This window comes from Bombina bombina, chromosome 6 (genome assembly GCF_027579735.1).
Source record: "Bombina bombina isolate aBomBom1 chromosome 6, aBomBom1.pri, whole genome shotgun sequence".
NCBI classification, from domain to species: domain Eukaryota; kingdom Metazoa; phylum Chordata; class Amphibia; order Anura; family Bombinatoridae; genus Bombina; species Bombina bombina.
Window position 1 is genome coordinate 752,902,651 of NC_069504.1, and position 24,982 is coordinate 752,927,632.

General features: G+C 35.9%; 1 protein-coding gene across 5 annotated transcripts in view; it reads left to right on the top strand.

The window, feature by feature from the left end:
- The first annotated feature begins 2,649 nt into the window (after positions 1 to 2,649).
- The window catches only part of S1PR2 (sphingosine-1-phosphate receptor 2), a 99,336-nt gene continuing 77,003 nt past the window's right edge, over positions 2,650 to 24,982 (top strand). For all 5 annotated transcript variants that reach the window (XM_053718023.1, XM_053718020.1, XM_053718021.1 and 2 more), the window contains exon 1: positions 2,650 to 3,204. Coding sequence is in view for 1 of the 5 variants with exons in the window: in XM_053718025.1 (XP_053574000.1) it covers positions 3,122 to 3,204 (83 nt within the window). In the remaining 4 variants the exon portion in view is untranslated. The remainder of the gene's footprint in view (positions 3,205 to 24,982) is intronic.

The window sequence follows — 24,982 nt, forward strand, 5'->3', positions numbered from 1 at the left end:
TGTGTGAGCCTGCATTTGTGTGACTGTTTTAGGGTCCCAGATTTTGAAAGAGACCTTGACGTGGTACCTGGACTTGTCCCATTTGGCCAAATGAGGTAACTGACTCTTCCAGTTTCTTTTAAAATTAGCTGAGAGCTTGTGAACGAGTGCTAGACTATATTTTTGTGTGTATTGTAATGTCTGTTTAGTAATTTTCCATAGGGACTTGCTCCCAGGCTGGTCTGGGCTAAGACTGCATGTGACTCTAGAAATAGTGCAGCTTTTTGAGAGTGCTATAGCACCATAGCTGAGCAGTGTTTCAGGGTCATGTGATGTGTCCCCGGTCCGGTCTGGGAGTACTGTTCTACTTTCCTTGTTTTGATTGCAGGTGATACTATACGTCTTTTGGGACAAATATATATGTGTACAGTCTGTGATTTCGGAATTTGATAAACAGAAGTCCAGATAGCAGTTAAACAGTAACGTCATAATTAGACATTCATGATTTAGACACCATACTATTTTAAACAACTTTCCAATTTACTTCTATTATTTAATTTGCTTCCTTCTCTTGGTATACTTTGCTGAAAGGTTTAGGTAGGCTCAGGAGCAGCAAAGAACCTAGGTTATAGCTGCTGATTGGTGGCTGCATATATATATATATATCCATTGTCATTGGCTCACCCATGTGTTCAATTAGAAACCAGTGGTGCATTGCTGCTCCTTCAACAAATGATACCAAGAGAATGAAGCAAACCAGATAATAGAAGTACATTTTAAAATTGTTTACATTTTGGGTTTCATGTCCCTTTAATCTCTGTAATTTATATTGATCCATAAAGTTTCTTCCTGTAACTCCTTTTATAGTTGATCCTATAGGTTTATACACTCATTACATTCCCCTCTCCATGAATGCAGTTGTGATACTTTTTGTTTAGAAATACAAATACAGCAAAACATAAACTATATTAATATTTAATGAAATCTGCAAAAATAAATAAACTTTATAATGCAAAAAGTTCATATTTTGGAAAGACAAAAATGATAATTATGGTTAAGGGGTTAAATTCCCACAATACCAATCTCAAGGCTAGCACATATAGTTAGAAGCCAGGCTTTGTATCTCTTCATACTCATACAAGTTAGGATTTGTTAAAAATTAACCTACAAAATTTATCAAAGACTGCTGCAATAGTTTTATCTATGACATGCCATTGTGCTGACTCAGAACTTCTTATTTGTATGAAATATATTAAATAAAGGTCTACTTGAAAATGTTGATTGTTTAAAGAGATAGATAATCCTTTTATTACTTATTCCCCAGTTTTGCATACCCAACACGGTTATATTAATACACTTTTTACCTCTGTAATTACCTTGTATCTAAGCCTCTGCAGACTGCCCCCTTATCCCCGTTAATTTCACAGACTTGCATTTTAGCAAATCAGTGGTGACTCTTAAATAACTCCACGTGAGTGAGCACAATGTTATCTATGTGACACACATGAACTATCAGCGTCTAACTGTGAAAAACTGTCAAAATGCATTGGGATAAGAGGCGGTTCAATGGCTTAGAAATCAGTTTATGAGGATACGTAGGTTTAGCTTTCAACAAAGAATACCACGAGTACAAAACAAATTTGATTATAAAAGTACATTTGAAAGTTGTTTAAAGTTGCATGCCCTATCATGAAAGTTTTATTTTAAATAGACTGTCCTTTGATGCCCATTTGCTCCCCCGATCAACATTATATACCATATAATACCTAAACTGACCATTCTTAGGAAAGGGATGAAATAACTCACTGTCAAGACAATTTAATGCAACTTTTCTAACCACATTCCCAGAGTCCCTAGAGAGAACAGATTTGACATCAACCACAAGTTAACCAATGGGACAACAGATGTCCTATTCATAATTTCAGACTGCAATGCATGAGTTTAGCTATTCATGTCACAGATTTCCTAGTAATCATCCCTACATGTGTTGTGATCTAATTATTGCAAATTCTTTTGTTTCTATTGTTAATTAAAAATCCTAAATTCTACCCTTGTTCTTATTCAAATATCAACACAGGAGAACAAAATCCAAAACAGAATTAATTATTTTTATTTTCTAGCTATACAGGGTTAATTATATTACTTATTGTATATATGTTTTTAATGCATTACCTGAAAATTATTCTGTTTACTTGAAAATGTTAATCCTTATATTAGGATTAAACAGGTCCCCTTATTTTTGTCATTTTCAAACTGTATTTCCCTTTTCTACTTTGCCTGTAGAACATTTCACATAAAACTTCACTTTTCAGCTTCTAAACATGACCTCTTGTTCTAGCCTGTTTTTTTTTTTGGTGGGGGGTCTGTTTTGCTTTTAACCTTTTTCAATGATTGGACTAGCCAATAGTTAGAAACGATCCTTCTAAATGTCATTGTCATTCTTTAACCCATTCAACAAGATCCTTCAGCTGCAACAGAGTGGGTCTTTCCATTATAGTTTTTACATAGATAAAATGCATGTCTGGGTCACTTGCATATGATAAATCCTAAATAAAGTAATACACGACCCTTCCCCCTTTACAACAGCTGCGTTCCCTATACAGATACCAAATAATAGTGACTGTGTCTAAGCAAGGGGGGTGGAGAGATTGAAGAGGGGGAGGAGACAAGAGGGAGTCAGTCTGTGAATTCTCTCTGAGCTCTTGTGTTAGTCCTAAAAAAACCAGACACTTTTGCAATATTCTGTACTAGTTTCTCCATACTGCTTGCAACTCCTTATTCTCTCCAAATTCTCCTCTCCCTCCTCTTTCTATCTCAGAGTCCCAGAGTGGAGCAGAGGAAAACATCTGGATTGTGGTTTTTTTTAAACAGAAGAGGGGGAACGAGAGAAAAAGAAAAGGAAAAAGGGATGGATGTTCTCTGCTTAAAGCAGAAACCCCCTGCTTTGATATATTTAAAGAGTGAAGGCTGAAGTTTGCTAGGATGGTTATTTGGGACGGAAGTTCAAGGAATCAATATATTTAGTACAAGAAAGAAGATACAAGGAAACCTGTCTTGTTTTTTTGGATGTGTAATTGTTACTGTTAGCAGCAGCAGCAGCTATACTGAGTGCTGCTGCTCTGTGGGGCTTTTCCACTGTGGAATGTATAGGGTCTATTTTGGGTTGTGGATGCGATATAGCTCTTATCTCTTACTGGAGGAAACATTAAAAGACGAACAATTAAGGTAAGGGCTCTTTAGGAAACAAGGAGTGTGCAGAGAAAATTTCCTGCAGCATTTGCTCTAAAGTTTTATCAGAATGCCTAATATATAAGGATATAATGCCCCCTTATGATTACACTTTAGCAATATATATATATATATATATATATATATATATATATATATATATATATATATATATATATATATATATATATATATATATATATATAGTGTGTGTGTGTATATATATATATATATATATATATATATATACACACACACACACACACATATATATATATATATATATATAAATCACTTAAATCCATATTTTTCATTCTTATATATGTGCATTTTTTTATTTATATGCATGGAAACACCTTTAGGTTGTGTTTTGTAACATTAAGCTCATTTTATATATGGGTATATAGTTTAATTAGTATTTGTGTGTGGCTATTTCCCATGAGTGTAAGCATACAATGACTTAGATTCAAGGATAAAAAATTATAAATAATGCTTCAAACTTGCAAAACGTCCTGCATCTATGTTATGTCGTATAGATTCACTAAAGAGCTCTCCATAAGTTAGTGAATTAAAAATCCATGGGTAATAGAATGTTTTGGCACCCTTAAATTAATAAAGACCAGTGTTTGTGTGTATGGACTAATATAAATAATATAAAAAACAAATAATAATCAGATCATTTGGGAAAATTGAACTTTCCCACAATATGCATAGAGAGGCTAATGCATAACTTTTAACAACTACCATGAACAAGAATGAACGTGTGAAGTTGCAATTAATGACATAAAATAAATAAATAATATGAAGAAGAGAGGGTGTGAATGAGAAGAGATGAGCTATGTACCTGACCTATTTTACACCACTAGTCGTTGGAGTGTGTAAATGGGGTATTTATACGTTTTTGCTTCTACAGATGTCTGTCTAAAAACAGAAAAATACACTGTGCATTATCAGAGACATAATTTCTTAAAGTATAGATTACCAGACAACTCAATGCTGACTCATCTCTTACTAACCAAAATATAAGAATATGTTTATATATAGGGTGTAAGTGTAAAATAGTAAGAAAAAACTGTTTCATAATTGCTGTACATTTTTTGAGTACTCAAATTTTAAATTTTTTTTTTTTTTACAGTTAATGTTTTACAGCAGCAAAATGCCCCTAAATCCCCATAGATATTTACTAAGCATTTTTGTCATTTCTGTATTGAACTGTGGGATACCAGTAATAAATCAAATTACAGGTAGTGTTATCATACATATAGTAGGCATTGGACATATTTGTGTCCCTGCATAGTTCTGGGAATTTTAAAGAGGGATTGTATAGTATGATAGATGTATATAGAGCTAAAAAATGGTACATATAGATAATGATGGCTATAGGGTGAGAGATTTTATGTAGATGTTGGATTATTGGATTTGTTATGGGGAAAGGTAGGAAAAGTATCTGGAATTATGAAATTAAAGGACAGGAGGCAAGACAAGAGAGCTTGTATATAGATTCATGTGGAGTCATCAATACTTTGTATTCATAAGTAACATTTTGGCAGCCCCTGCTCCTGTGATCTGTCAAACCCTGTATAAAAGGAGATGCTATACTGAGCAATTGACAAAGTTATAGTGAGATGTTATAAAGAGCAACAGGAGGACTTATAGGGAAATTTGATATGCAGAACCTTAAAAAATATATACAGAAAGGTTTATGGAACAATATAATTAGATTTATGGAGCAATATAATGAATTACATTGAAAAATATGACATTGGACAATATGAAGAGATTGCATGGCTCTATAGTAGGAGATACTTTGCAATATGAGGAGTGATAGTGAAAGGTTATGTGGTGCACTAGTAAAAGTTGCAGGTAGTTGGTTGGTATAGAAGTAGCAGGGAAATTATATAAAATAAGAGCTTATATGGGGCAATGTTAAAGTGGACAACTGGACACAGATAAAAGATAAAGTCTGTGTAAAATAGGTCAGTAGCATACAGAGATACACATTGTTTTCAGTCCAAGTCTTACTCAATTGCATTAAGTCATTCATACTAGAGCGTGTCAGGGGACAAGGAGAAGTGACTGGGGTTGGGATTGCCTCCATTTTTCCATTAAGAACTTTCTGAAAGTCTGAATGTTTGCAGGAGAGGGAAGATTTCCAGGCTAATTAAATGAAAACAAGTGAGGCCAGTGGAAGGGTGTATAAAAGACATTCATGAAAGCAGGGTGTGTATGATGGAGACAATTACCAAAAGGGAAAATAAGTGCAGTGGTTTTGTGAGTCTGCTTTTGACTTCTGCTTAGAACTAGAATTGCTTTTTACCTTATTAGCTCTATTCTAGCATGTAAAGGCATTGGGATTTTTACATTCTACCCCCAGGCAAAGACTGAAGGTCAAACACAAGGTGTGTGAAAACACGTAAAAGAAGGAAGGAAAACAAATGTAATGCAACACTTCTGTCTGCTTTATCTGGTCAGATATTTGTATCTCTGCACAATAATGTGATCTAGATAGACAGACAGACATATATATAGATTGACAGACAGATAAACCTCATCCCATGACTCTCAGCCATATACATTCATATGGGCTCATATCAAACGTCATTTCCTGGAGACCCAATGAGTTATACATTAGACCTCAGATCACACCCATGGCTCCAAGCCCCAGAGAATTACATGCCCATATCAGACTTCCAAACAAACCACTGGCACTTAGAGGCAGTGTCACTTATATGCCCACATCTGACCTCAGAACAAACTCTATGGTCTCTGCCATATGCCTAAATCTGACCTCAGATCAAACAACCATTACCTGCAGCCTCTGGCCATTATATCCATATAAAAACTAGAGACCTGACAATCCTACAGCAAAACAATCCTTTTAATTGCTGTAACTTGTAGATCATGATACAAGCTGGCTATCCCTCCTAGACTTGATACAGACTTATACTTATTTTGATTGCAGATACAGATGCTACCTCCTTTATTCCCTAATACCCACACTACTACACTTCCTCATAACACTATCTGTAATGTCTTCTACGCTTTGAGAACCATTTACATTTTCTGCCCTAGAGAACAATGTTACCTCTTCCTAACAGATTCTACTATCTCATGACATGCACTAGTACCACTTCCTGAATTACAACCTCTTTGCCCCCTGGCAAGTTTTCTGCTCTTTCCTCACTTTGAAACACTCTGCTCTCTCATATACTCCTAGGGCTAGATTTATTAAAGCTGAGGCGGACAGGGGCGCGTATACGCGCCCCTGTACACCTCAGCTCGCCTGTGGCGGGGCGAAATTACCCACAGGTATTCGCCATTGCACACAAACGCAATTTTGCGCTCGCGTGCGATCCCGCCCCCTGCCCGCGCACAGCCAATGAAGCACGGGCAGGAGCTGTCAATCTCCTCGGTCTGACTAGACCGAAGAGATTGAATTTCTCCACCTTAGAGGTGGCGAAGAGGTTAGGGAAGTGGCGGTCTGGTGACCGCTGCTTGATAAATTACGGCGAGCAAGTTCTTGTGAGAACTTGCAGCCGTAGGGCTTTAATAAATCTAGCCCCTAGTGTAACCATGTGGCAGATCTTCCTTATAATATAGGTGGGGGTTAAAATGAGATCAGCCACATGTTTCATGTCATTGCATGTGTGCAAAGCTTTAAACAGATGTTCCATATCACAATCTAGAAGAAAGGGAAAAAAAACTACTGCTCATTCTCTCCCACAAGACTCCTGAGTGCTAATGGATCACACATTTTCTATGTGTTCTTGGTGATATTTACCCCCTTGGAAGTTATACTGGAATTACATTGTATTGAACTTTTGAAACACTGTTCTCCAATCAGTGAGCTATATGACACTGCAGGGTTTTAAATATTGAAGTCCTTTTCACAATGTTTACAAGTTTTGTTTAAAAGATTAATAAATACAGTAGATTTGCACACTCAACAAATGCATGATAAAAAGACAATGCAATAGCACTTAGTCTGAACTTCATATGAGTAGTAGATTTTTTTTTCTGACAGATTTCAGTTATATCTTTCTCCACTCCTCCTGTATCATGTGAGAGCCATAAGCCAATCACAAAAATAGTTTTTCAGGATGAAAAGTGTTTTCTATTAATGTAGTGCATTTATCTTGAAACATTTTTAAAAGAATTGTAACATTTTATAAAAAAGAAATGTTGAAATGTCTGTCTGATCTTTATTTATTTAATAAAAAAAATGCCCAATACAAACTTACATAAAAAATGAATTGTATCTGAATAAAAACAATTGTATATTGTGTTTGTATACACAGCCACATACCACCACCGCACACAGTTGTCTGCAAATATTCTTGTTACCTTCCCCTTCACTCTCCCCCCTCTCATTAATTTGTCACATACCTATCTGTAGGATTTCTCTAGGACAGCTTCTATTACTTTGAATTGTTTGCCTTGCTCTGTAAGACACCAAGCATTAAATATTTTAACTTTCCCTAAAGGCACTCCTGATTTTAAAGGGACACTGAACCCAATTTGTTTCTTTCGTGATTCAGATAGAGCATGCAATTTTAAGCAACTTTATAATTTACTCCTATTATCAATTTTTCGTTGTTCTCTTGCTATCTTTATTTGAAAAAGAAAGTCCAGAACCTTGGACAGCACTTGTTTATTGGTGGATGAATGTATCCACCAATCAGCAAGAACAACCCAGGTTGTTCACCAAAATGGGCCGGCATCTAAAGTTACATTCTTGCTTTTCAAATAAAGATACCAAGAGAATGAAGAACATTTGCTAATAGGAGTAAATTCGAAAGTTGCTTAAAATTGCATGCTCTATCTGAATCACAAAAGAAAAAAAATTGGGTTCAATGTCCCTTTAAGATTCTCATTTGTTCCCTATGTACTTCCTTTAAAGGGATAGTCTGCTCCAGAATTGTCATTGTTTGAAAAGGATAGATAATCCCTTTATTACCCATTCACCAGTTTTGCATAACCAACACTGTTATAGAAATATACTTTTTACCTTTATGATTATGTTGTATCTAAGCTTCTGCAGACTGCCCCCTTATTTCAGTTCTTTTGACAGACTTGCATTTTAGCCTATCAGTGCTGACTCCTAGTTAACAACACTGGTGTGAGCACAATGTTATCTTTACAGCACACATGAACTAGCACTGTTTAGCTGTGAAAAACTGTGAAAATGCACTGAGATAAGAGGGGGACTTCAAGGGCTTAGAAATTAGCACATGAGCCTACCTAGGTTTATCTTTCAACAAAGTATACCAAGAGAACAAAGCAAATTTGATGATAAAAGTAAATTGGAAAGTTATTTAAAATTGCATACTCTATTTGAGTTATGAAAGTTTATTTTTGACTAGACTGTCCCTTTAACATGTACCCACACAAGCTCACCTGTTAAAGGTACATAAACCCTTTTTTCCCTTTCATGATTCAGAAAGAGCATACAATTGTAAACAACTTTCCTATTTAATTCTATGGTCACATTTGCTTCATTCTCTTGGTATCCTTTGCTGAAGGAGCAGTGATGTACTACTGAGAGCTAGCTGAACACAACTAGTCATTCAATGACAAGAGACACATGTTTGCAGGCACCAATCTTAGCTCCCACTTGTGTAGGCTATATACATATTAGTTTTCAAAATGAATACCAAGAAAACAAAGTACATAGAAGTGAATTTAATAGTGTTACAGGCCCTGTACCCAATTGTTGTCTATGCAAACGTAATTTATATTTATCTTAGTCCAGGGTTCGGCACACCCAGAAGCCACTGGCTCTTAGAATTGTTACCCTTTTTGGGTTATTCTCCATATATCTATATACAAACACCACTGCCTGGCTCCTAAAAGTATGTGTGGCTTCTAAATATGCTTATTGGCTACTAAATTTTAAACAGATTTTTCGACCCTTGTCTTAATCAGTAAGCATGAATCTAATGTCAGAGCATATTAAAGGCACAGTTTACACCAGAATTGTTATTATTTTAAAAGATAGATAATCCTTTTTTTACCCATTCCCCATTTTTGCATAACCAACACAGTTATATTTATATACTTTTTACCTATGTGATAATCTTGTATCTAAGCCTCTGCAAACTGCCCCTTTATTTCAGTTCTTTTGACAGACTTGCAGTTTAGCCAATCAATGCTGGCTCCCAGATAACTTAACGTGCACAGTGTTATCTATATGAAACACATGAACTAACACCCTCTAGTGGTGAAAAACTGTTAAAATGCATTCTGAAAAGAGGTGGCCTTTAAGGTCTAAGAAATTAGCATATGAACCTCCTAGGTTAAGCTTTCAACTAAAAATACCAAGAGAACAAAGCAAAATTGGTGATAAAAGCAAATTGGAAAATTGTTTAAAATTGCATGCCCTATCTGAATCATGAAGGACTAGACTGTCCCTTTAAATTAGTTTGAGATATTTATAAATACTAGCTTTATTTAGCTGTTTTACATGTTTGCTGCATAATAGCTGATAACTCTCCCCCACAAGAGAAACAGTTGAGTGTGGCCCAGGCAGAAGGTTTATTAGGAAAAATGGAGCGCAAAGCTAACACTGTAGGGTGATAAAGGCTATAAGGAACTAAATACTAAGGGATAAGTTCTAGGTAAGAGAACCTGTCCCTGTACAATGATAACACTAAAACACATCATAAACACATGGACCACTATGTAAAGAAATCCTTTTTCTTTTACAGTTATAGTAAAATATTGAGTTATTAACAGAGCTCATGGAGTTTTCTTTAACATGTGAATTGACAGTTGACTTTTTGAAGTAACTGTCCTTTGTTCTTTTGCAAATTTTGCATTCAGAAAGAAAGATGACTTTGAATGATGCTGACATTGAGATGTAATCCATAATTAGATCTGGAATCTATCAGGATTTGACCTTGAGACTCAAAGTTTCAGCTAAAATAAACAAATCTCAAGGATCATAGCCAAAGGGTATGGTAGTTTCTGCACATATTCACCCTGTTTTAAACATTTTGGCTTCTAATTATACATAACCATGTTAGCTGTTATCTACATGAAATTCTGAACATTTGTGCTATTCTGTGATTCCTCTGCCATTGTATGTACAGGTCTATCTAGAAGCAGCAAAGGCTTTTTATGTCCATTGGCACAAATAAATTGCAACCCATAGAAATAACAGGCTGTAAGACAAAACCAAACAACAAATCTATCCAAATGAAATTAAAGGGACAGTCTATGCTAGAATTTTTATTATTTAAAAAGATAGATAATCCTTTTATTACCCATTCGCCAGTTTTGCATAACCAACACGGTTATATTAATATACTTTTTACCTCTGTGATTAACTTGTATCTAAGCCTCTGCAAACTGCTCCCTTATTTCAGTTATTTTGACAGACTTGCATTTTAGCCAATCAGTGCTGACTTCCTAGGTAACCCCACGGGCATGAGCACAATGTTATTTATATGGCAGACATGAACTAATGCCCTCTAGCTGTGAAAAACTGTAAAATTCATTCATATAAGAGGCAGCCTTCAAGGGCTTAGAAATTAGCATATGAGCCTACCTAGGTTTAGCTTTCAACTAAGAATACCAAGAGAACAAAGCACATTTGCTTATAAAAGTAAATTGGAAAGTTGTTTAAAATGACATGCCCTTCTGAAAGGAAAGTTTAATTCTGACTACACTGTCCCTTTAAAAAAAAATTATAATTTCCACTTAGCTCAATCATGACATCCCACATATGGATGGAATATTTGTGTATATCAAAAATAACCTCTACAAACATAAATAACATGTATACATAAATAACATAACACCATACTACTGTGTCAAGTTGCCTCTCCACATAAAAAGGTGTTGAGGTTCTAGTATCAATTACAAGATGGATATGGATTGCATGGTTGCAACTTAGGGAATGAGATCAGATGTCAGACATCTGGGGATAATTATGAAAAAAATCTTTAAGAGAGATGGGGGTAGAGGAACAAATGTTAATGCATGTAGTCCCTATACAATTAAATGGTTGATAGCAACCATTTTGGTTATATAGGGACTACATGTATTAACATTTGTTCCTCTACCCCAATTTCTCTTAAAGATTTTTTACCATAGGGTAACCATAAAGGGTCATGAAACCCAATGTACTATTGGGCAGCAGTGTACTGTTGGGAATAGGGTTGCCACCTCAGCCATGTTTTCCTGGACACTTATGAGTTACACATGCTGCAGGGTGTGCAGGGAAGAACATGTATTGTGTTTCTGGACAACACTATTCATATTCCTCCCTGCACACCCTGCAGCATGTGTAACTTATAAGTGTTCTGTATTTTAAGGGACAGGTGGCAACGCTAGTTGGGAACTAGCTGAACACATTGGGTGAACCAATGAAAAGAGGCATATATGTGCAATCACCAGCCAGCTCCCAGTAATGCATTGCTGCTTCTTTCCAAGGTATTCTCTTTAACTAAGGATACCAAGAGCATGAAGCAAATTAAATAATAGAAGTCAATTGGAAAATTAATTAAAATTGCATGCTCTATCTGAATCACATAATTTAAATTGTGACTTTACTGTCCATTTAACCCCTTAAAGGGACACTAAACCCAAAATGTTTCTGTCATGATTCAGGTAGAGAATACAATTTTAAACAACATTCCAATTTATTGCTTCATTCTTTAGATATCCTTTGTTGAAGATAAAGTAATGCACATGGGTGAGCCAATCACACGAAGCATCTATGTGCAGCAACCAATCAGCAGCTACTGATGCTATCTAGATATGCTTTTCAGCAAAGGATATCAAGAGAATGAAGCAAATTAGATAATAGAAGTAAATTATAAAGTTGTTTAAAATCACATACTCTTTCTGATTCATGAAAGAAAAAACGTGGGTTTCATGTCCCTTTAAGGACTGGGGATTTCAGACTAAGACTTCTCCAAAAGACCAGAGCATTTTTGACATCGCTACATTTATACAGAAATAGAGCCTTTTTAAATTATATTTACCTATCAAAAGTATATATATATATATATATATATATATATATATATATATATATATATATATATATATATATATATATATATATATTTTTTTTTTTACTAGACAACCCAAAGGGGCATATGTATCAAGGTCTGGCGGACCTGATCCGACACTGCGACCTCGCAATATGCTCACCAAATTCAGCATTGCACCAGCAGCTCACAAGAGCTGCTGGTGCAACGCCGCCCCCTGCTGACTCGCGGCCAATCGGCCGCCAGCAGGGAGCTGTCAATCAACCCGATCATACTCGATCGGTTGTATTGTGGTGATGTCTGTCTGCCTGCTCAGAGCAGGCGGACAGGTTATGGAGCAGCGGTCTTTGTGACCGCTGCTTCCTAACTGCTGTTTCTGACGAGCCTGCAGGCTCGCCAGAAACACGGGGCATCAAGCTCCATTCGGAGCTTGATACATATGCCCCAAAGTATTGATCTAGGCCAATTCTGGTATATGTAGCTTGTGCAATCATGGCACATATTAATGTAAAAGCTTCTCTGGGACCCCTTTGTTCAGAAAAGCAGACTTATGTGACTTTGCCATTGCTTCTTGGTAATTAGAAGGCCACTAATTGCAGCTGCGCACCACACTTGTTATTCCCAGCAGTGAAGGGATTAATTAGGTAGCTTATAAGGTTAATTTTAGCTTTAGTGTAGAGTTTAGGCTCCCACCTGACACTTTCCACCCTGTGATCCCTCCCTGATCCCTCTAAAACAGCTCACTTCCCTATACAGCACTAGATGGTATTTTCTGCCATATAGTGCTTCAAACAATTATTTAGGTGTCTCTTCAACAAAGATTACCATGGGAACGAATCAAATTTGATAATAGAAGTAAATTGGAAACTTTTTTTTTTAAATTTTATGCTCTGAAAGAAAGAACATTTTGGGTTTTCATTTCCCTTTAAGAACTTTTGTCAAACAAATAAGAAACAAAGAAAAAGGCAGCTTTGTATTTTTTTTTCTTTATTAAACTTTGAGATACACATCTTCTGCACACTCCTTTAATGTTTTATGAGCACTTGCTGATTAGTGTCAATCACATGAAGTTATTTTTTTTTTTTTTTTTAAGATTGTATATAGCAAAGTTTCTTAAAACATTTCCACACATAAGAGCATTTTCATTTTGTTCCTTTATGTCTCTTTAAGGGGACAGTTTACCCAAAAAAACTTTCTCTCCTTTAATTTGTTCCCAAATATCCATTTTACCTGCTGAAGTGTATTACATTGTTTACAAATATGTCCTTAGCGTTTATATTGGCACTTGAAAAGGCTGATTTAGACTATAGTCTCCCTACCTATGCTGAAGTTTATATGTAGCAGGGTTTGTTTGCTGTGCCTGTCATTATGTGTACACTTTGGATATGCAATAAATCACAATTTTACCTGCAAATCTCTCCCGGTCATCATTTATATCACTGTTGCGATCTATGTTTCTTCTCTGAAGTTTATATACCCAGGTATAGGGCTTGATTTATCAAAGCTGAGTCGAGCAGGGGCGCATATACGCGCCCCTGTCCGCCTCAGCTCTCCTATGGCAGAGCGAATTTCCCCGCAGGAAATTACCATTGCACACAAGTGCTATTTTGCGCTTGCGTGCAATCCCGCTCCCTGCCCGCGCACAGCCAGTCATGCGCTGGCAGAAGCGGTCAATCTCCTCAGTTGGACTAGACCGTGGAGATTGAATTTCGCCACCTTAGAGGTGGCGAAGAGGTTAGGAAAGCAGCGGTCTGATGAAGTAATTAGACTCATAGTGGGAGGTGGAAGAGATAAAAAAGGATCATTTTCAATTGTTCTTTCTAAGTATTGTACAGAGACAGAGATAAGAAAGGGAAGCACTTGAGTAATAAGATAACGAGATTTGATCTGTCTGCAAGCTTATCCTATTTGGTATGGGCTGTGGTTTTAAAGAACAAATCCAGCTATTTCTTTTGAAAAAAGAAGCATAAATTAGCAATTTCTCATACATTTTACAGGTGTATGCTGCAGCTGGTATGGGGAACACATTCAGGGGAAAACAGTTTTACAGTGAACTGTGCCTCTAAGTGAGTTTGGAAATTAGTTTGATATATACATTGTCAAAAATCATAAAGGCTCCACCTGAAATCAGATATCTGGTTAGTTCAAAATACATTGTTCAAGGTTAGATATGTTTGCACAAAATATTCTTCTAAATTCATTTTTAATTAAAAAACGTAGAGAATCCTAAATCGTGGGGGGGAAGGGGGGTTGAATGAATGATTCTTGTGCAGCCATTAAAGGGACAGTATACACCACTTTTCATGTAACTGCATGTAATAGACACTACTATAAAGAATAAGATGCACAGATACTGATATAAAAATCCAGTAAAAAACTGTTTAAAAATTTACTTAGAAGCTCTCAGTTTAGCTCTGTTGAAAAGGTAGCTGGAAAGCCCACTGCAAGTGGGAAATAAGACACTTTTCCCCCCTCTCCCTTCTTTTGCATATGAAAAGACCCTTTACACCAACAGAAGCAAGCTGGAGTAGGTATCTGATGGTATTCTCCTAAAACTTTGGGGCTTAGTTAAGAGCCTGAAAATCAGAGCAATATTATTTTAAAAAAAAAAATGATTCAGATAGAGCATGCAATTTTAAGCCACTTTCTAATTTACTCCTATTATCAATTTTTCTTTGTTCTCTTGCTATCTTTATTTTAAAAAGAAGACATCTAAGCTTTTTTTTTTATTCAGAACTCTGGACAGCACTTTTTTATTGGTGGATGAGTTTATCCACCAATCAGCAAGAACAACCCAGGTTGATCACCAAAAATGGGCCGGCATCTAAACTTACTTTCTTGCATTTCAAATAAAGATACCAAGAGAATGAAGAAAATTTGATAATAGGAGTAAATTAGAAAGTTTCTTAAAATGTCATGCTCTATCTGAATCACGAAAGAAAAAATTTGGGTACAGTGTCCCTTTAAGTGTGTTTTTGAAAGCTGACAGTTTTTCAGTCATAATTTACATAAAAGAAATGCAAAGTGCAATCTAATTTATAATATATATATTTATATATATATATATATATATATACATACAGATAGTATGAGCCTAATTTGTTAAAGTTACACAGAAACTGTGAAGGCATAATCAGAATTGCAAAATCACAATCCTTGACCTATCCTCTGCCTTCGACACAGTTGACGCTCCTCTCCTCCTAAAAATCCTTCATTCTTTTGGAATCCAAGAGACAGCCTTCTTGTGTTTTGCTTCATATCTCTCAAATTGCTAGTTTTCCGTTTCCTTTAACAGCATATCTTCTCTCTCAGTAGGAGTACCGCAAGGCTCTGTCTTGGGTCCCTTGCTTTTCTCTCTCTATACATCCTCCCTGGGAAAACATATATCCTCCTTTGGGTCCCAGTACCACTTATATGGTGATGATACCCAAATCTATCTTTCCTCTCCTGATCTGTCCCTCTTTACTTAAAGGGACAACCTACCATAGAATTATTATTGTTTTAAAAGATAGATAATCCCTTTATTACCCATTCCCCAGTTTTGCATAACCAACACAGTTATATTAATATACTTTTTACCTCTGTGATTACCTTGTATCTAGGAACCTTCTTCCAGCCCCCTGATCACATGACTGTGACTGTTTATTATCTATTGTCTTAAATTTAGCATTGTTTTGTGCTAGATCTTAAATAACTCCCTGTGCCTGAACACAGTGTTATCTATATAGCCCACGTGTACTTTTAGTCTCTTTGTGTTGAAAAGACATTTAAAAAGCATTTGATAAGAGGCAGCCCTCAAAGGCTTAGAAATTAGCATATGAGCCTACCTATGTTTAGTTTAAACTAAGAATACCAAGAGAAAAAAGCAAATTTGATGATAAAAGTAAATTGGAAAGTTGATTAAAATTACAAGTCCTATCTGAATAATGAAAGTTTAATTTATACTAGACTGTCCCTTTAAACAGATTTCTAACTGCCTCTGCAATTTCCTCTTGGATGTCCTCACACTACCTCTAACTCAATATGTCCAAAACTGAGTTGCTTCTTATTCCCCCCTCTTCAAGGCATCTGACACCTGACTTTTCTCTGACAGTCGGAGACTCTATTTTCAACACCTCAACCTAGCATACTTAGGTAGCCTCAGGAGCTGCAGCTGCTGATTGGTTGCTGCACATATATGCCTTTGTAATTGGCTCCCAGTAGTGCATTTTTGTTCAATCAACAAAGGATACCAAGAGAATGAAGCAAATTTGGTAATAGAAGTAAATTGGAAAGTTGCTTAAAATTGTATGATCTGAATTTCTGAATCTACAGGATACCTAATTCTAGGCGGGGATTTCAATATGGCCCCACACCAACCCTTGGATAGACTTAGACAGAAGCCTACTGTGGGGAGGAATAAGCGAGACAGCCTAGAAACTAAAATGTTTAAGAAAATTTCCAAAAATTTGTTAGTCAGGGACATATGGAGACTCCAGAACCCAGATCTAAGAGATTTCACCTGTTTGTCTCGAGCTCATAAGACTCTATCTAGAATAGACTTGTTCCTTATTGATGAAAGACTATGTAAAATGAAAATTATAGCCAAAATACTCCCTATTTGTATATCAGATCATAGCCCTATTACAATAGAAATTCAATATAATGATTTCAAACTAGGATCCTCTCGCTTCTTCTTCCCCACATGGCTGACGAATGATGTAAAATTTAAAAACTGGTTAAAAAGCAAATATGAAGAGTATGCTGAATTTAACAAGACTTATGTTGATCGCCCAGATATTTTCTGGGAGGCTGCAAAGGCAGTTCTTAGGGGGGAAATGATTTCATATATTGCTAATAGAAATAAAACACTAAGAATTAGAGAATCAGAAGTGACAAAAGCTGTAATTAACTCATATAATCGCTACTTGCTTGATAACTCCCCGGGAAGTTGGATCAGATACATTGGAGCAAAAAACGAAAGAGACTCATTTCTAACCTATAGAGAGACTCAGAAGGAGCTTAAACTTCAGGCAAGACTTTATCGCTATGGCAATAAGGCTGGAAAGTTATTGGCCAATCTGTTAAAAAGAGAGAAAAGATCCCCATTAATAGATAAGCTTCTGCATAAGCAGAAAACCCATATAAATATAGATGATATTGCCAACATTTTCTCAGAATATTTTTCAAAAATTTACTCTCTAAGGGATTCAGACAAAGTTAAATCAGATGAATTCTGGAGCAAAATTGTCCACCCTGTACTTGACGGTGAAAAAATGCTAATGGTTAACTCCCCAATTTCTCAGGAAGAAATTCTAAAGACTATTCAGGAGCTTCCATCAAATAAGGCACCTGGTCCAGATGCATTACCAAATGAATTTTACAAAATCCTTGCACCATTCGTTGTTTCACCGCTAAGTAAGCTTTTTAACCACATGTTTATTGATGGAAAGGTGGTCTCGCCTCAGTTTTGTGCATCTCACACTACACTGATTCTTAAACCCGGGAAGGATCCGACAAAAAAGGAATCTTATAGGCCCATAGCATTATTAAATTCCGATTATAAGATCCTGACCTCCATTTTAGCCAAGAGATTGCAATTGGTACTTCCGGAAATAATACATAAAGACCAAGCAGGATTTTTGCAGAAACGAAATCTAACAGCAAAGATCAGGGAAGTATTAGTCACTATAGATTATTTTAAATCTACTGATTTGGCGGGGCAGAGGAGAGAGGGGGACTCCCCAGATTTAGCAATTGTTTCAATTGATGCAGAAAAAGCATTTGATTCAATTCATCAGGATCATTTGCTCTCGTCTCTCTATAGGTTTGGGTTCAGAGGACATTTCCATAAATTTGTGGAGAATTTATATAAAAAGTCATTCACGAGGTTAATTGTTAATAATACACTATCTTCGGAAATATCACTGGAAAGGGGAACACGCCAGGGATGCCCCCTCTCCCCTCTCCTCTTTAACATTTCAATTGAACCCTTGGCAATAGCAATAAGAACACAAATGGAAGGAATAAAGATAGGTAGAACAGAGCTTAAAATTGCGTTATACGCGGATGACATCCTGCTATATATCTCTAACACGCAAAACAATATACCCATACTTATTTCAATTATAGAACAATTCGGATCCTTCTCGGGTTATAGGATTAATGCGTTAAAATCTGAATTATTATGGATTAGAAGGAATCCTGATTCTTCGATGGAAATTCCTTTTAGAGTCTCAGAATCATTTAGATACTTGGGGATAATGATCACTTCCGATTTAGACAAATGTTATGATCTTAATGTAAAACCAGTACTGAGAGAGATTGAGGTGAGTTTGAAATTATGGCAGAATCTCCCACTCTCGATTTCAGGTCGCATTGCCGCATTTAAAATGATCTTGCTCCCAAAGTTATTATTCATCTTACAGAATACTCCAATAATCCTCAGAAGGAAAGATATTGAAAAAATTAATAGTATGATGAGAATTTTTATATGGCAGAGCAAAAAACCCAGAATTTCGTTAATGAAACTTTCACTTCCTAAGAAGTACGGCGGACTTGCACTGCCAAATATACAATTCTACAATCTGGCCTCACTGGCCCGAATAGTTATAGATTGGATTCTAAATAAAGATTATGTAACAAATAATGAACTTGAAAAAAATGTAAGTCTACCATACCTTCCCACAGCCTTAATACACTGTAGCCCTAAGACAATCCCCCAGGAAATTAAGATATTCAAAACATTAATATATCCACTACAGGCATGGAGAAAGATATGCAAGTTATTATCTATTAAAGGAAGTGTCTCGAATTATATGCCAATTAAAGGGAACCCTAAATTTCAAGCGGGAATACAATCGGCACCCTTCCAAAAATGGCACACATTAGGTCTGAATAACATTTCTCAGATAATAGACTGGAACGGCCACTGCATTAAAACATTCGAAAGTTTAAAAAGAGAATTCAGCCTCAGCAATAAAGAATTCTTTGCATATTTACAAATTAGACACTTCATAACTAAGATAATAAATGAATCTGGTTGGAACTGGTCCTGGGGAAAGCTGGAGAATTGGCTTGTATTAGCTAAAAATGGGTTTATGTCAATCTCACCATGCTATCAATTATTGATATCTAATAAAGGGGAGATGAATCTAGGAAACTTAGCAGTTGCATGGGATTCTATGATAACTCAACATCCTATAAATTCAAATAAAATCCAGGCTTCTATTTTAAAAGTATCACAAATTACTTTATCAGCCACATGGAGAGAATCCCACATTAAGTTATTGTATAGGACCTACTACACTCCAAAAAAAGGGACAAGATGTGGGAATATTAATTTTTGTACATGCCCAAAATGCTCATTACAATCAGCAGATCTTATCCATATGATCTGGGAATGCCCCAAGATTAAACATTTTTGGGCTAAGATAGAATACTGGATTAATCAAGTTTTAAAAATCTCTCCTCTGAGGTTGGACATAATCTCTGTAATCTTTTTATGGGAAGCAACGAAAGATCTTCGGAAGCATAATAAAATAATCAATATGATTATTCTAGCGGCAAGATATTTAATCTTCAAAAAATGGAAAGGAAGGGCTAGCCCCAGTATAAATGAGCTCAAAAACTGCCTAAAAAAACAATATATAATAGAGCAAAGAGACACTAATATAGAAGAAGAGAATGATATTGAAGGTTTCTTTAAAAAATGGACAGCTTTTATTAAGATATTTCCACTAAATGAAAGAGAACATATGATATACCCATTTAGGAACTCAGAACTAGTATTGATGGGACTATGGTAGTCTTCTCTGCTCATCTCCCATCCCCCCCTCTTTCTCTTTTTTTTTTTTTTTTTTTTTTTTGGGATAATTACATGTTGTGTTTTAGTGTTACTATGTTCAGTGTTGTCTGGTTGTTTAAGTCCTCTTTCCCCTAGTGGATTAGGTATGTTAGGTTGGTTGATTCTTTTTTTTTTTTTTTTTTTTTTTTTTTTTTTCTGTGTTTTTTTTTTTTTTGTTTTTGTGAATAATTGACCTAAGACGGAAAGGGAAGAAAAGGGTAAAACTTAATTATTGTTAAGACTGTTATTTAAAAGATAAGATATAGCATGACAAAATAATGTAAATTATAGTATACGTTGCATCTGAAAGTTCAATTCACATTAACATTTTCTGAAGAGGAATAAGCACTATAGCATTATATAATTTTGAATATCCTGAAGCTAGAGAAAAAGAAAAAATAGAAAAATGAGGTTGAGACTATTTTTGTTTCTTGCTTTTGTTCTTTTTTTGTGATGCAACAAAAATAATGTTCTTTTGCATCATGTGTATATTGTGAATATTTCTTTTTTTGTACCTATGCATTCTTTTTCAATGTATCACATATATGTTGTATTGTGATCTTAACCTCAATAAAAAAAAAAAAAAAAAAAAAAAAAAAAAATTGTATGATCTATCTCAATCATGAAATACATTTGTAGGTTTCATGTCCCTTTAAGAAATTGCCAGCATGAAGAGAAATTATGCAAATTGTTTTTTTATAGCATTTTATTATAATGTATCTGTCTGTATGTGTCTGTCATTCACGTTCAGAACCCTGCTTAGTGCATGTTTGGAGAAGTTGAAACCTGTTCATTCTTTACAGTCAAGCTCATAACATAAAATTTGTCTTTCTATAATTCTTTGATGTACCTTGCAGCACTGGCCCGACCTCATAGATAATCTCACATGACCAGACAGCTTTAGAGAACTTGGCCCTACGTGATAAGTGAGATGTTACTTCTTTGTTACAATTTGAGGAATTTTGCATTTGTAGTAGAATATTTATAATGATCTGGCATAACAGGTTAAAAAAATACTCTTCTAATTATTAACAAATTAGCCTGATTTTTAACAGACTATCTGCATAAAAGATTTGTTTTTAGATTTGTATTTTCTTAAATTAATCTGCTGATGTTAAAACCCAGAGATTCTGTTGTAATCAATATTTGGATCCTGTTTGTTTTCCCATTTGCTGGTGAGGTTTTCAGTAATGCAGTTGTGACTGTACAGTTCAGGGTTTTGTATCTTTGTACAACCTGATCCTCAGCTGGGTACTGTGACCAGGAAAAATTTAAGCTGATCTTGGACTTGCTACATGGGAAGCAAGAGAAAAAGCAATCCGTGAGAGTAACAGCGCACGCCTTTAAAAGAAAGCAAACTACAACTTCAATATCAGTATCCAAATGGTGCTGTATATGAATGGGTATACCACACTGCTGTTGTTAAAAGTTATTTTAATTTAAATTAGCCACTCATATACAGAACCATTTGGATACTGGATCCATTCCAGATTATTCCTGATGTTCCTGTCTGTATCTACTAGCACACTGGGGTGCTTTTGTCAAATGTAAGTACCCCCTTGTATGTGCAGTCCTTCTTGTTGGATGTAACTGATTGATATGCACATGAGGCGCCCCTTTATTTGTTTGATATTTAAGAATCGTTCCATCAGTATTGCGAGGAAGAGTGCAGCCTAAATGTTCTTTCTCTGGAAGAATTGACATTTACCTTCTACTGGGACTGCAGTATTGTAACAATATTTGTTACGTTTGGTACACTATTTTTATTTTTGCATTGATTTATGTGTATTATAGCTGCTTAGAGGCTCAGTGTTGAAGTTTAACCTTCACACCACTGTTTTTGGGCCAAGTTTTCTCCAAACTGGATACTATGTGTGCAATACTTTTTCAGTATGTTTTATTATAATTTTATAATATAACAGTATTTCTATATATTATATTACCTTATTAAAGGGACATACATGTGTAAAAAGAAAAATGCGTAAGTGCATTTTATTATTGCAGTATTCCTTGCATCTAACTCTGTATGTAACCCCTGAAATCAGTAAAAAAAAAAAAACAGCTCCAAAGCAGCAATGCACTACTGAGAGCTAGCTGAACACATCTGGTGATTCAATGACAAATGTGTATAACTATAAACTTCAAAAAACTCCAGCCACCAGCTTCATTAAAAGACCTTTATTCTTTCATTCTGGGTCCCAATAACACATACAACGTTTCAAGCCTGCACTAGGCTCTTAGTCATGTACATGACTAAGAGCCTAGTGCAGGCTTGAAACGTTGTATGTGTTATTGGGACCCAGAATGAAAGAATAAAGGTCTTTTAATGAAGCTGGTGGCTGGAGTTTTTTGAAGTTTATGGATACTGAAGAGACTTGGCAAGTCTGTTGCTCCGTGCCCCACTAAAAGAAGGTACAGGTGTGCTGTTTCCACTACTTGAAATGTGTATAACTGCCAATCACCAATTAGCTCCCAGCAGAGCTTTTCTGAGCCTACCTAGGTATGCTTTCCTAGAAAGGATACTAAACTAAATTTGGTAATAAATGTAAATTGAAAAGTTGTGTGCTCTAACTGAACCACAAAAGTTTTATTATGACTTGTATGCCCCTTTAAACATACACACCTTCTGTACACTCCAGGTCCAGTATAAGCAGCCACTAATTGGTGCATAGATACAGTATACTTGCCTGCTTGTCAATTAGAAAAGTGCAAGGTGCATTTGCACCAATCAGCTCCTGTGTTTCTGTCAAGATTGTCACCAGAAGGGTTGTAAAATGTGCCAGTCTTTTAGTTTTAACAAAAAGGCAAAATATATTTTTCTTTACAGAAATCTTATATATGAGGAACTTTCTTAAAATAGTATAATAGGGCATTGTGACCTAAATTGCATGATATATAGTTCTGCCCAGTGTTGTAGAGGAAGCCTGTTGTGACAAGTAAAACACTACGTGACAAAGTAAAAAGCTTTCATAAATATCACACAGCTATAGGGGTAGAGGGGAAGAGACTTTACATGAGGGTATTATGTGTACCTGCATGTACGCGCATTCCTTGTTTTAACCCTAACTTTAAAGGACAAGTAAATACAGTAGATTTGCATAATTAACTAATTAATTATACAAAGACTTGATGCAGCTGTTTCCGCGCAAGCCTTCAGGCTCGTCAGAAACAGGAGTTAAGAAGCAGCGGTCTTAAGACCGCTGCTCCTTAACTCGTCCACCTGCTCTGAGGCGGCGAACAGCAATCCGCCCGATCCCATATGATCGGGTTAATTTATACCCCCTGCTAGCGGTCGATTGGCCACAAATCTGCAGGGAGCGGCATTGCACAAGCAGTCCACCAGAACTGCTTGTGCAATGATAATCGGCATTTATTGATGTGCGGCGGACATGATCGCTACAGCGGATCATGTACGTCCACACTTTCATAAATTAGCCACTTAGTCTGAACTTCAAATGAGTAGTAGATTTTTTGACAAATTTCAAAGTTAAATCTTTTTCCACTCCTGTATCATGTGACAGCCATCAGCCAATCACAAATGCATATATGTATTTTCTGTAAATTTTTGCACATGCTCAGTAGGAGCTGATGACTCAAAGGGGCATAGTTATCAATGTGCAAGCGGACATGATACGATGTAGCGTATAATGTCTGCTGCACTTTGATAAACATTGATAAATGCCGACAGCATATGCTGTTGGCATTTATCATTGCACCAGCAGTTTTGGTAAACTTCTGGTGCAATGCCATCCCCTGCAGATTCGCCGCTAGCAGGGGGTGTCAATCAACCCGATCGTATTCGAACTTGAGTGTCCCTTTAATAAAGGAAACCCAGTGATGCTCAATACTATCTATCCACTGTATATTGAATACAGTTTCTTGTAAAACAATTGGAATCTTGGCTGACAATAAACACCCTGCACTATATAAAGATTCAGTATTTATCAACTGAACTGACAATAAACTTGCTGACCTGTATAATGATGCTGAGTATGCCAAAAATCCATATACTTATAATTGCATTATATGGGGGGGTCTCAAGTCGGTTTTGAGAGCCTTTGTACCTTTGTACATGATTGCATTGAGGAAGTTGCTATTTGCTGAAGTTTCAGTATGGCTAATGCTTATCCTTTTATGTTCTCATACACGATAAAAAGCTAAGTAAGGAACTTTGGGGCACGATGACACATATTGACGCATTCAGGAAACAGCCTTAAGACAGTCTGGCTGTCACATGGGGTAAATTTATCATGAACCCATATTTCTGATTATGATGACTGTATATAGTAAGAAATCATTTTGCATTTACAATGTTGCTAAGCAGCTATAATTTATTGATTGGCCATGGTAATTTCAAGCAGCAGATTTCCATTTATTATAGTTATATTTCATGCACTGTTTATTTAGTGAAAATAAATGCCCCATTTTGAGTTAGATTACAAGTAAAACTCTAATTTAACGTGTGCCGTAAAGGGGCAAATGTGCCCGTTAAATAACCAGCCATTACAAGTGGCTGGATAATGGTCCCGCAAGCTCTCTGTATCACTTTGCGCTAAGTGAAATTAACCAGAGGTCATAAAATAATAAAAATAGTAGATCCTTTATTTTTTAATAAAAAAACTGCACAAACCAGTTATAAGGGGATATGGGGTGTTAGAAAAAAAAAAGGCACTGAAAAGTGCCTTTACATTGCGGTCTATGGGGAATGTGTTTATACTGTTAATATATATGTATACACATATAAACACAAATATATATGTAACTATTCATATATATATATATATATATTAAATTTGCTGCACAACGCTACACGACTTACCCCCTGCGCTGCGCTAGGTTCTCTGCTGTGTCTCACAGCATGAGAACGAGGCTCCCAGGCAATGCGAATGCGAGGTTGTGTTTGCATTGCGCTTAACTTGTTATACCTGTGCACATTTGCATGTGCTCCACT